The following is a 13,910-nucleotide window of genomic DNA, read 5'->3' as shown; positions in this document are numbered from 1 at the left end:
ATAACCTCTGTCTAACTGCTAATGCAATCAATTGGTTTGCACAAGAGACACTGACTGAACTTGGAGTAAACAATTCCAAGAAGGTGTAAGGAGGAAGAAAATATTTTAAAACTACAGTGCTAGCAAAAGAAAGAAATGCATAAGAAGTAAATTTCTTTCTCTGAAAAAAGCAAATATAGCTATACACACGGGGAACCATGAGGAAAGAGATTTTACATAGTCAGTTTTCAGAATAGAAATATGCTTAATTTAAGCCGTTCCTGGATATTATTTTAACAGATTTTGAAAATAAACATTTCATTTTCTAATATTAGGGCATTTCCAAGAACAAAAGCGCTACATTCAAGCGTAGGGAAATTCAGGTAACTTAAAACAAATTATTTGCCCAACTGAAATTACATTTAATTCTGACAAAAAACATTTGAGGGTCATACAATTGCTAAATAAAACACTAGTGTTCCTCGGTTGGGTAATTCAATTTTGAGACCTTTTAAAAACTTGTTTACCCAAATGAAATGTTGTGACCTTGGTCTGAAAGTACTGCATGAGGACTGGTCAGTTTGGAGATTGGGTTTGCGCACAGGAGCCTGAGTTAGGCGTTCATCTCCCATGAAAAGAAATCCAGATCCCTTTCCTTTTCAAAGAGATATGAACACTTAACTCCTTTGAGTGCCATAGAAAAATCCCAGCTGGACGGAGTGCTACTGAATTTTACCCTGCACCAGCATAAATTCTGCATATTAAAAAGATCTTGACATTTTTGTTGAAGGTGTATAATTCACAATAAAGCACTTTTCCTTGTTTGATTTGGGCTTGGTTTTTATTTGTTTTTCTCCATATAATCCGCAATATTTATCTTTGATAAAGAAAGCTTTAACTTATTTTTATAAGTGTTTGAACTGCTAACTGCTATAATTAGTACACTCCTAAAACTCTACTGAATAGATAGATTTTCCTGCACATTCTGTTTCACAATCCAAACATTTAGTTGAGCAATCTATTCCAATTGCTCTTCTTTTGACACTTCAATCTGACAATGCCTTTTCTTTGATACCCATCTTGGACCTTCTCTGTTTTCAGGTCTCTCACACAACATCCTGAGAGGTGAAGACGCACGCAAAGAAATCACTTAAATGAGGTAACAGTATAACCGTTTAAACGGTTAGCAAATAGTCTGAGCTTAATGGTTACACTCAGGCTCTCAGCCCTGCTCCTGGGTAGCCAGTTACTACCACCCTGCGCTGTGGGCTCTGTATCAGAGCCGGCAGCCAGCTCCCTCGGAGCCAGATTAAAAACTGGCTCCCGGCACGCACTGGTTCTCAGGGAGCTGGCTGCCACCCCACACTGCAGCAGAGACCATAGCGCAGCCGGTTCTCTGGGAGCGGGGCTGGGAGCCAGATTAAAAGCTGGCTCCCGGCACACACTGGTTCTCAGGGAGCTGGCTGCCAGCCCGCGCCACTGCAGAGACCATAGTGTAGCTGGTTCTCGGGGAGCCAGCTGCGCTGTGGGCTCTACAGTGTAAGCGTCAGACTACAGAGCCCACAGCGTGTAACCCTGTAACCGCTAAGAATTTTCAGCAGTGACCCAGGTACCTAATTAACCACTTTTTAACATCCCTAATTAAAAGAAGCTGACACAGTTTGGGACCCAAAACCTCCTTTTACTAAAAATAAACCAAGGTGCTGATCTTGCAAACCTTCCAAGCAGCAGGCTAGAAGTCATTGTAGAGGTCCAAATCATTTTGCATCTATAACCTTAGTTTCACAGAGGTGGCCTAAGGTAGAAAGTCACATTTGCAGGTGGTTGAGCAAACGAAACATTCTTGGACAGCTAAAGGACTTTAAAAGGGGAGACGCAGGCAAGTACGGCCATGCACCCTCGTGACGACGAACCCTGGAGCTCCAGGCCATTTGCTCAGTATAGCCGGGGATTTGTTAGAGCAGATTTGAAGAGATCCTCTGGCTTGAAGGCCAGGGCAGAGAGCAGTGCTCCTCCAACTCCGGGGCCACTGTCAGCCCCACCCCTCACAGCCTTGGGACTAGGGGAGCTCACAGCCCAACACCACAGTGGGTGGAACTGGATGTGTGATCCAGGTCCCACTTTGTTATAGCTCTAGGTCCGCTCTTGTGAAGGGCATGATAGCATATGTGTACCCGTTAATATTTACTGAGATGTATATTCAGCATTGTGGGATTTCCTGGGTATTGGAAGAGACAGCACCTATAAAACTAGCACAACAAACCGATTAAGGCAAGAGGCTGCTAGTTCCCTCCACCCCCAACCTCTGTCCAGTTCTGCTCCTGACCTCTACGCACCTGGCTTCACTCCACGGAACTACCATCCACAATGCAAGCTTGGGACATTTTGACTAGTTCAGAATAAAAGCTGTAAGTCTTTTTAAAACCTTAGTTATGCTTCCTAGGCCTCTCAAACCAGGGACTTTGTTAACTACAGCATTCAAAGTCTCTCCCAGGCACCCAGTGACACTACACACTTCAGATTTCAGAATGACACTGCCAGTGCAGACTCAAACAGCCAGCTGCTATATTAGACAAATCTGATGCTAATGCATTTAAATGTTTCCAAAACCAATTCCTTATACAGGAGGCCCCTGACTTGCAACCGCCCGAGTTCCGACCCCCCGCACTTACAACCATTTTTATAAGTTCAGAAGGGGCTGAAAACCCTCGACTTATGTCCTCGGCCCGCATTTATGATGGTGCACAGCACCTATCGTAACTGTGGGTTTGAGTTACAATGCCCCCGACTTGCGACGCTTCCCCGGGAACCAATTGCACCGCAAGTCGGGGGCCTCCTGTAATCCAATACTTGTTCGAGAACCAAGGAACTTATTCAGTACCCACCGTGTTTTAATGTCACTAACCTACTGGTCAATTGGCCAAGCAAGGAATTAAATTGTTGTTAGCGTCTGCAAACAGTGGTTCAAGAGGCTCATTTTTTCTTCAATGATCCTTGTGGTCTACAGTTCTTGGGCAACCTATCCCAAGACTTGGAGCACACTGAAGGGAGTTAACGCTCTGCTTGAGGTAGCTTACCAGAAAAAAAAAAAAACATAGCATAAAGAATTCCAAAGACCACAGAACCATTTCATGTCTTTGTGGCACGATCAGAGGCCCAAATCTTTAGTATCACAGCCGCATTACTGGAACATTGGGCTAGCTCCACAGGGTAGTGGAGAGGATCCAGAAATTCAAGAGGTAGCCTCAGGCTACTGTTTCGGCTTCAGGCCTGTTCATTCTGCTGCCAATTTACAATGTGTCCTTTAAACTACTGCTGAACTACGAAGAGATTTGCCTGGAAGTACCACACCGACACCAAGTTCATTACAATGTAGAGCCAATGAACAAAAACGGCCAATGACCCAAATAGTCAACTCTTAGCTTTTAATGGCCACAGCTTTTGCTGTTAGGCATCGTTCTGGTGAGTTCGAATGGTCCCACTTGAACCTATGCTACGCTCTGCAACGTGTGTCAAAAAGCTTCTACTGTTATCAGTGGCTGAGCTCCACCAGTCTGAACAGTGCTAGGAGCTCTTAGGCACCCAGGATCCCACTGCCCTTGTCATTTTAGTACAGGATTAGCCAGACATCATGCGCAAAGTAGAGATGGATGACAGTCAGTATGGTGCTGTCCATCTATCTTAGTGCTCCCAATAGAGGTAACACCAATGAACCTGAACCCAACATTTGCTAAAACAGCTAGGGACACCATACACTCCGCTACAAGTACTTTTTAGTCATATCTTTTCACTAGCTGCTAAAAATTTTTGATGACCTCTACTAATTATTTTTAATCTAGGTAACGCCTTGAAGAGAGAGCAGCACAATTTGCTGTAACTCTTGAATGCAAATGTTATGTTCTGGAGGGGAGACTGTTTCAATTCCATTCTCAAACCTCTTTCGAGGGCTAATATCAGACAGTAAACAGAGGTGAGATGTGAATTGGGCAGCATCCCTACTGGTTAGAGCACAGTCAGCTGATCCTATCAGGTACGTCTTGCAGAAGCAGCTACTCTGCAGCTTAGGGGTAGATTTTGCTTTGCAAGACTAAGCTGCATGAAAGAAACATTGAACACCAAGAACTTCACATACCACAGATTCAGCAGCCAAATAAAAACCCATCCTGAATAACTGATTGTCAAGCTGGAAATTTTTGCAGTATCTCCAAATTCCTTCCGTTTAGGTATGTAAGCTATCTACGTCACCATTAAAAGGAAGATGTGCATATGGAGGGTCCTATCTAGCAGTTCCAGCCAAGCAGCATGGCACTAAATATTGTATGCTCTTATGCAAGGAAAACTACACCTCTTCATTATACAGCGCCTTGATATGGCAAACTGAAGAGCCCATCCTCTGAAGTTATATCAACCTCAAGACTTCTTTGAAATTAAGTGACAGCGGGGTACACATATCCCTCAAGAGAAGAAGGTACACGCGATCACTCAAATAAGATGTAGTTGAGACATTTTCCTTTGACTCTGAAAAGGAGTCCTTCAACTTAAAATACGGTCTTTTGTCTACCCGGCCAATCCAATTCACCACAACGCTTCCTTATCAGGTGTTCCCTGCCTATCTCTTTATAATCACAGTTAAAATGAAAACACAGCCTAAAAGATCTGTAATGTGTGTGAAGTTAAGAGAACTCCCCAGTTTGTTTTCACACTAGAAAGCACAGACACTTCTTAACACAGAACAGAAATTTTAGATACAAGAAGTGAATATGGACAAATTGTTAAATCTTTAGACCTTTTAAGAGGGGTAAAGTGATACAGTCAGTGGAAAGAACAATCAGCTATAGAAAGCAGAGAGGTGATGCACACAACAAAATGCAAATACTGCACTAAACTAATAAGGGGGGGAAAGTAACCCAAAGAGAAGAGGAAGACTAAGAAATAAGAATCTAAAAGGTGTGAAGGCTGAAGAGTCTTTGAATAGGCCCTACAAAAAAAATGAGTAGGCAAATAAGGGGACAAGGTGGAGCGACTCATTAAAATCACAGGTAAAGGACAATTAAGGTAACCAAATAACAGGGACTAACCAGAACACTGTCAGAGGCCTTTAAGATTGGAAGGTGGAGAGAGAGGTTAGCAAAGCTATAATAAAGGAAACTAAAAAGCTAATATTTAAAAGAGGTGGGGAGGGGGAGGAAAAAGCCCTGGAAAATATTTACTCCGAATTCCTCTCTCTAGCGAAATACCCAGGTCTAACACTTCATGCAGCTTCCCATACAGTGCAATTTCAAGACCACAAACTGTATAGAAAAATTTCAACCTAGCTTCTGTTTAGCATCTCGGGCATCCTATTACAAACAGCTGATTCCGCCAGCTAAATTAGTTGCAGATATCTGTCATCATTCCAATATTATTTATTTGTGTGCACTGTTCATAAAATGGTCAAATGTCAATTTGCATGGACTGTCAGACAAAGCATGCAACTTCTGAATTAATACTAGAGTGCAAAATAGAGAGTAAAGCCAGAAAGATCAAAATGGTCCATCTATTCTGGCAAATACCCTAAGGAATAATTGGCTTTAGAAAAAAGAACAGTTGGGTGTTTTTGCTCATTTAAAATTGATGTCCTGATTAGCTACTCAGGTCAAAGGCTAAAAATGAAGATTTTGAATTTGTGTCTGAAATTGGGCTCCCAAATTCACAGTTAGGCACCAAAACAAAAAAATAGCTTTCATGAGGCCTAAAAAGCTTAACTTCAAGCACGCAATTTTGGCCAGCACAAGTCACTGGTTTACAAAGCAGTAGGTACATTTCTGGTGGTGGATAAACTATACATTTAAATAAAGCCAGTGCTCTAGATCTCCTTCTGTTCTCAGAGAAGATGTAAACAGACGCTGAACGGAATTGCTAAGGTCTCCCTCATGGAAGAACCCCATCGAATTTGAGGACAACCACCTCTTCATGCATGAACCATGTTACTCTCTCTGACTTGCCCATAAAAGTTCCCGAGAAGTAGCACCTCACCTGGCCGTCTCCTTCCACTCCATCTCCTGTCCATCCACTGCCAGCAGCTCGTCCAGTTCGGTGAAGAGCTGAGGGGGTGCAGGGCTGTCATCTTCTTCACCCAAAATGAAGCGGATCCGCTCAGCAGCTGGAGAGACTGCAGAGGTGAAAATACTGCGGTTAACAGCCTGCAGGATGATCAGGGACGTTCGGCTCCTCTCCTTCCCTTTCTCCCCAAAGCCATTCAGATTTTTCTCCGGGTTGCTTTTTTCATTTGACATTTTAATTCTCTTTCTCTCTCTCTCTCTCTCTCGCAGTCTACAGTTCCCTCTCTTCCCTCTCCTCCCACTTACTTCTGAAAACTTCAAGCTGGGAGTAAAGTTCAGGAAAACGTGCCTCTTCCTACAGTCCCTAACTGCGTTTCAACAATTCATAGCCCCTTGTAAAAAGAGAACTACCAAGCTCAAAACCAATATGTTCTACGGTTCATGACGAGGACCTTTAGTACTCTGATCAGCTGAGGTTTTCCAACCCTTTTTTTTTTTATGCGACATAAAACCAGTTTAAACCAAACTATTTTGGGGGTCTATAGCAGAGGCAAAACAGCAGCATCCCACAGCCAGTTCTCTCCTCCCTTTGGATGAAGCTGGCTTTTTCATTGGCTCACAGGCCAATCTGTAACCCTCCTAGACTCATTACAAGCGAAAGGAATATTTAACAAAAAAAGTTGGCTTTGTCTTTACATGAAGACTGTGCCCGAATATATTTAGTCAGGCATCAATGCACTAGAAAAAAACAACCCCCAGGTGAAATATTGTCCATTGAAGGAGAAAAAAAAAAACTCATTTCACCATATGGCCTCGTGCTGAAGTGGATAATTGAAAGTTTGGTGGAACTCCTTTTGACCTGTTAGCTAAGGAAAAATTAACTGGAATTCTCACCAGTTCAAGAGGGAAAAAAGTGGCTATCTTATCCTCACGATAAAAGGAGTTAAAGCTTCACTCTAGGTATTTTACAGGTCTAATCATACCCTCTACAACAGGGTTAGGGAACCTAAGACCCGGGGGGCTGGATGTGACTCTCTGCTTGCCTGCATCCAGACCCTGAGGCTCAGGGCCCCCCCCGAGAATTGGGGAGCCCACACTGGTGCTCCAGCCCCACCTCCACCCTACCCCATGGGGCTGGAGCACACAATATCTACTAGCCTGGGCCCCCCTAGGCTTTAGTGTGTAAAAGAAATATGGGGAGTGTCTTTCCTACTTCTCGGTCAGGGGCCATGTCAGTGAGGGTTGGGGTTTTTTTTTTTCCCCGTTTCTCACTTGTGTCCCCCTTCCCCCCGGCCTGACTCATTTTTCTGTGGGTCAGTGGCCCCCGACACAAACGAGGCTCCCTAACCCTACTCCACCACAAAACCCTCAATGGTCTTTAAGTATAACCTGCTGTAGACTTTAAAACAGGTCTGTGCTCTTTTTTCCTTCTTTCTTGTGGATAAAGAACGTCTAAAGGACAGTTGTTGGTTTTGGTTCTTATTTTTAAGGGGGAGAGGGAGCTTTTCCCTGCTTTTTGCTTTTTAACCTCAATCATCAGAAGTGTCAAGTCTGATCCTTTCCTACAGCAGTTCCACTAGGGATTCTGCAAATCCTTGCACCTTCAAAAATATGGGAGGCTGTGGTTATGGAAAAATTAACATATCAATTATGTACTCAACAAAATAGAGGACGGGCAGATACTTGGATAAGTGGTTATCTATTATTCTTTGCTCAAAGTACATTCACCTGGAAAAATACCAACATGTGTCCAATTTTTTGGAATGTTAACATTTGATAGACATCTCTGGCCTGATGAATATATGCATGTATATTTGGATTTCACTCAATTTAACATCACTAGACACAACATATTACAGGTTTTGTAATGAGGCTCCTTCTGTCATATGGTAACATCCTATTGAAAAGGCAGACATGATAATTATTTTTCTGTAGGAGGTCTCTTTAACCAAAAGGTAACTGTTATATTGATGGGTTTGTTTCTGATATTTACATGGCAAAGATTTGTAGATTTGTTAACACACCTAAACAAACAGTAAACGACACAAAATCCCTCCTTGTTCATAGTGCAGCTTTCCTTCTCTTTCAATAGAAATATGTGATCTGTTCTTCTGTTACCAGGAGTTTCCCAGAGTAGATGGAATCTGAACTTCTAATGTAAAGAAACAAGCAAGAACAATTCCCCCTGAACTAAGAAGAGACCTGTCACAGTTTCAACACATTATGAAGCAAAAGGAGACCTAAATGCACTTTTTTTTTTTTTATTTGCAGCTACAGCTTTAAAGTGGCCATATTTTTATAATAACCCCCCTACTCCCCCCAAGATACTTCCCTAGTGATATTACTTATAGTATGCAAAAAACAAAAACAAAACAAAGTTCACTTAGGGTTGCCAGGTGTCCATCATTTGGGTCCCCCGTCTGGTTAAAAAAACAAACAAACAGAAAATACTGGACATATGAAATGTCTAGTATTTCCCTCGGACGGAAGCCCGGTGGGGACAATTTTCCCCTGCCGCGTCTGGTGGGGGCGGGGGTGGGGGACTGAGGAACACAGGAAGCCCGGCACGGACAATTTGCCCCTGCCGTGTCTTGTGGGGGCGGGGGAGCGAGGACCATGGGGCCATTTAAAGGAGCAGCACCTTTTTTGTTGTTGTTGCTTAACAACTTTGATCTCCCCCCTTTTCCCCCCAACAGAATTTTTCATGCAGGGGGGAGGGGGGGGGAGTTTGGTATTTTTTCTTAAACCATCTGGCAACCCTCTTCACTTTTGTTTTTAAATGAGAACTATCAACACTACTGCCAACTCCCAGTATTACAGCACCATAGGAATAGGTCTCAGAATGGAATTTTTTTCACAGCCCTTTGGTAAGGTCAGGGGGCCTTAAGCATATCTGGAAATCACATTGTGGACCCCTGAATGATTGTAGCATGAAACACTGAACACTAACAGTTACTTTGAGTAACACCTTAGGGCTTGTCTACACTTAAAATGCAAGAGTGGTTCAACTTCAATGAAGATGCTATCAAGGCCATTGACAAGGGTTCTACCGTCAACAGATATCTCTACCACTTTGAGAGGCGGTAGCTACATTCACTTGAGAATTCTCCTGTCAATCTAGCATTCACTGTCAGCATTGGGGGGTTAGATTGGTTTAACTGTGCCACTCATGGGGGTTGATTTTTCACACCCCTAAGCAATACAGTTAAACCAGCCTAATTTCTCAGTGGAGATCAGGCCTAAATGACCTATTAGCCTACGTCCCATTTTCAAAAGTTAGCATTTAGGAGCCAAGCCAATCAGCTTTTCAACGCTTTTGAAAGTCAGACTTGGGCACTTCTGAAAAATGTTCCCTACTGAGAAAAACACCACCACTCATGGGATCTACACTCGTTGGACTTCTCTTTCCTTACCAAGCACTGTATCACAACAAGCACTTGTTCCATTCTATTTCTTCCTGGTAAACACAGTGCAAATTATATTTGCTATAGCAACATTGAGTTATTTTTTTTTAAATGTTTTGAATGACTAAAATGGTACCCCAGAAGAAAGTTTGTGAAAAACACAAGGAATGTCCCAGTAAAACAGGGACATATGGTCTCTTTACCTTTTACCATCATCTAATCCCTTCCCTCTTTTCTACAGCTTGACAGCACATCAGTCCTGACCTAGAGAATCAGTACATAGTCCATCATGTGGGCTGCAGTTTGGTTTAGGCCTTGTTTCTCTTTTAGGACTTCCCTATTATTTGTGTGCATCAGGAAGGCAACAGGCTCTAGACAAATCAAACGCAGGGCTACTCAAACCTTCGGCCCATTGGTTTGCAGCCCGCGGTGCAGTTAGAACTTACGCAGGGCTCAACACACAGTCCACAGGTGGGAGCCAAAACAAAAAAGTAGTCAATAGAATAGTCTTCGGTTGATATGTGTTTTAGTAGTTAAACTCCTGGACTGTCACTGCTCATTAAAAGTGCTGCCATATGGGTGGAAATCAGGTAAATAATGCATGTTATATCAGCAGAACTGACTTAAATGGGGCCTGTGTGTTGTGTTGTCTTGCCTTAATCTTTGTATTCATGCCCATCAGTGTGAAAGAAGCTATTTGCATATATATTTTTGCATGTATATGCAACCACACTTCAGTTGTGGACCTCAGCACGTGCTATGAGTATCATTGTGGCCCCCAGAGCTTCCAAAGTTGAGTAGCCCTGTCAAAAGCCACCCTGGCTAACCATACAAGGGTTCCTTCCTCACACTCTGGCTGAACATGACAGCTATATATGCTTATTGACAATAACACATTTTTATGTTATAGACCAAATTTTGGGCCACTGTAAATGGGTATGCTCCAAATCTGGCCCTGTTAATACATCGTTTCTCTTCTTTCTGCTTTATCCCCCATCCCTGTCTTGGGATGTTGCTTCTCTTTTAGTTGATCTCTGCAGGAATGTGAGATGCAGTCCCTCCCAATAACGAGCACTGGTCTTCTAGCACACACGTCATGGATGAAAGCCAAACCCTCTAACCACTGTCCTGCTGCTCAACAACACTTCTAGTGATTCTATTTCTCTGACCTATTTGTAGTTCAATCCAGCCTCAAAACACCATAGCTACACTTTAGACTAGACCTTCCAAGTCTCTGGCTCTTTTTTCTTTTCTTTCTTTTGTCTTTGCTCATTTCAAATTAGCTGTATTTAGCAAGGATGATAAGGTCCACAATCCAATTAAGGAATTTGCTGGGTCACAGGTCTCCCATGGCTTGCTCTACCACATGCTCTTTAGTGCCGTTTTGTAGGTTAATGGGCCATTTATGGGTTGTTTATGTGCTCTCTTGAGCAAGCAGAACATATTTTCATCTTAATCTGTTGAGCAAATAGCATGTGCTCAGTATACCCTGGACAGCCCAATATCAGGCGGCATACCCAAGTGCAATTAACCTCCACACTGAACTCTGAAGCCCTCCTACCGTGTGACCTTTGAATGCCACCCTCATCCGTGCTTTTAAATCCTTTCCCTTTGTCTTTGGTTCTGCCTTGTCCATCCAATTTAGAAGCTGCTGAAACCAGCACCATTAACCAGACAAATAGCCAGTAGTTTTCAGAAACTGTGGCTCAGGATGAGGAGGGGAGAGGGAGAAGGGGAGGGGATTATTGGAGTCTCATCCATAAAATAACCGGACCATGGACAGACGCAAGCATTTGAGAAAACATTAATCCATAATCTGATGAATAGATTTTTCCCTCCACATCCAAGGAATTAAAGTATTAATTGCAGAAGGTTAAAAAAATTGTTGCATTGCAACATTTTTAAAACAGGCATGTGTCATTCAAGTCACTTTTTTTAAAATCCTCCTTACCCCTCTCTCCCCAGCATCTGGATGTGGCTTATAAAATAAATCACTTGCTAAAGAGAGCGAACACATCAGCAGTTTCTCCTAGTTCAGCGAAGGCCAATTAGGAGGACAATTTATACCCTCCGGTTCCCAAAGGCAAAATCAATTTCCATCAACACAAAGAAAGCTCCAGGAGCTCAGATATACAGAGGCACATTCTAGCACCACCACTTCATATTAGCAGCAGCTAAATTTACGACATCAATGTAACTGCGGCAATTGTCGACTGTCATTAGGCGCTTCCATCACTATTCCTGCCCATGTGCGTGTAGCTCTCCTCCCAAGCCACACAAATACATAGAGGCACCAAGATACCTCAAGTTACCCTGAAATTACCTGCTCCTTTGGGGGCAGATTACGGATGCTTTCCTCCCAGCAGCAACCATCAATTCAACAGTAATTAAGGTATTCACAGTCTTAGGGGTTTAAAGCTTCTTCTCTGGAAAGCTGGGGAGATTATTTGTATTCAGGTGCGACTCTGCTCTGATAAGGGAGTCTTCATGTCAAGGAGTCTCCTCAGGTTTTCCTCCCAGATGGTGGGAGAACCTGACTTTACCCAGTGGCTCCAGCATAGTCCCCAGTTCCTTACTTTTTACCAGAGGCCCCAAGCCTGACAAGACTCCTTACTGTCTTTTTCTAAGAGTTCACTGTACTCCCCGCAGGACTGGGGGGTGAAGGTTGTTCCCTCTGTAGCTCCAGGAGATGCTTCAGGAGTCTCCTGCTTAGGGCAGTTACATCACTTTGCTTTGTTCCCTTACCCAGACCATCACAATTTCCACCCTTTTTAAGGCTCTCTCCCTATCAGACATGATTTACAAGGCTAGAAGGGCAGGGCCAGCACCTGCCTCGTCACTGAAGGGCTTATGCTCTCCTGTCATTGTGTAAAAATGGCAATTTCTTAAATCTACCAATCTGCTTTTTCCTATGTATTCAGTCTCATGGCGGCTGACTCCAGCAATAAAAGCAACTTACTGCTTACTACACTGCCGGGGCTCACAGAGCATGAAAAAGAACAATTAACTACATTCCAATTGCAGAATCAGGGTCTGTCCTCATTTTCACCACTGCAACCCCATTCTATAGAGAAAAGGGACATCATTTCACCTGCAGAATCTGTACTGACAAAAATGTTCGAGACAGAAAGAATCTGTCTAGACTCAGAGTTCTGGTTAGTGTTTGCAGACTGGAGTAGGTCCCAGATCTTCTGGTTTGTACTAGAACAGCACAATCACTGGAGACTGAGGAAAGTCACTGACATGTTTTTAAAGGGGTCCCGCCCCCCAAAGCAACAGTGAATTTAATACATTGCAGACAGCTTTTGCTCAGAAGCTAGCACAGCATTTAAGTTTGTGATCTTTTTGGACGTGTTCAGTTCAGCTCCTTGCCAAAGGAAAAATACAATAACCAAAGACAGTGATTCTAAATTACTGTCCTCTCCAAGTCCCACAATAGTTTTACCTGATACCAGAAACAATTTAACAACTGCCCCCATAAAAGATTTTTGCTCTGTGGTTATTTAGGTCTATGATATTTTCATTGTCGCTCTCATTAGAGATACTTCCGGTAGACCCAACCACTGAGGACCCAGGGTAAACTGCATTTCTGCAAAAAAGGTGGCCTCATATAAAGTACTCATCAAGGATTCCAAAAACGACAGAAAGATCTGGTGAACTCCTCCATTCCACAGTGAGCATACATGCACCAAGCATGGCTGGCCTCAAAAATGTGTGTTTCCAAGTGTGTGTGTTAAAATAGCACAGATTTGCACTCCCATTTTTCCATGCAGAATTGGTTCTGAGTTTCCACTGAGGGTCTCTGTTGAAGCAAGGGATGAAGAGCTAATGCTATGGCTACTATTAATGAGCAGTAAACGGGGCAGTTTTCAGGAAGGTTAGGGCTTTTTTCCACCCACACATGAAATCATACTGCCAACCCCTACACAGTTAGCAGCACCAACTGAATTGGCACTAGGGATGTTAAAATGCATTTAAGTAACCGTTGAAAATTTCAGAGTTAGACAGGAGCCAGTGCTCACGGGAAGCTGGCTTTTAAGTTGGCTCCCTGCGCATACCAGTTCCTCCCAGCTCCCCTCCCCTTCCAACGCTGCTGCCTCCAACACAGAGACAGCAGCACAGGGGAACAGGCGGCTCCCCAGCAGCCCGCGGCTCCCTGAGAGGAGGCACATGCGAGGAGGTAGCTTTCAAGTCTGCTCCCTGCACATATTAGGAGCCTGTGTGTAACAGTGAAAGTTAACTGAGGAGAACATGGTTATACATTCACTGTGTTCATGCTTACACTTTCACATCCCTAATAGGCATCTCTGTTGTTTCACCCAGAGACCCTCCATTTCCAGCCCGCGGATGTGGTCTAGCCAGTGCCTTTACAGTCGCAAGCTTGTACTTTCCTGTTCTGATCACTGAGAGATGATATTGCTTCTCACAGCCTGAGTTTGAAAGGATGAGGGAGCTAAGATTCTGGACTTCTAGAGAATCCTTTCAG

At 43.4% G+C, this 13,910-nt stretch overlaps 1 protein-coding gene across 8 annotated transcripts in view; it reads right to left on the bottom strand.

Annotated features, from left to right (window-relative positions):
* The window catches only part of SLC4A4 (solute carrier family 4 member 4), a 237,704-nt gene that overhangs the window by 128,666 nt on the left and 95,128 nt on the right, over nucleotides 1-13,910 (bottom strand). For all 8 annotated transcript variants that reach the window (XM_089778143.1, XM_089778146.1, XM_089778147.1 and 5 more), the window contains one exon: nucleotides 5,995-6,130. In XM_089778143.1, coding sequence (XP_089634269.1) covers nucleotides 5,995-6,130 — 136 coding nt within the window. The remainder of the gene's footprint in view (nucleotides 1-5,994; nucleotides 6,131-13,910) is intronic.

Source organism: Pelodiscus sinensis, chromosome 4 (genome assembly GCF_052426305.1).
Source record: "Pelodiscus sinensis isolate ZL-2025 chromosome 4, ASM5242630v1, whole genome shotgun sequence".
Classification (NCBI taxonomy): Eukaryota; Metazoa; Chordata; order Testudines; family Trionychidae; genus Pelodiscus; species Pelodiscus sinensis.
Note: the sequence above shows the minus strand (reverse complement) of the source record. Positions and strands in the feature narration are given on the sequence as shown.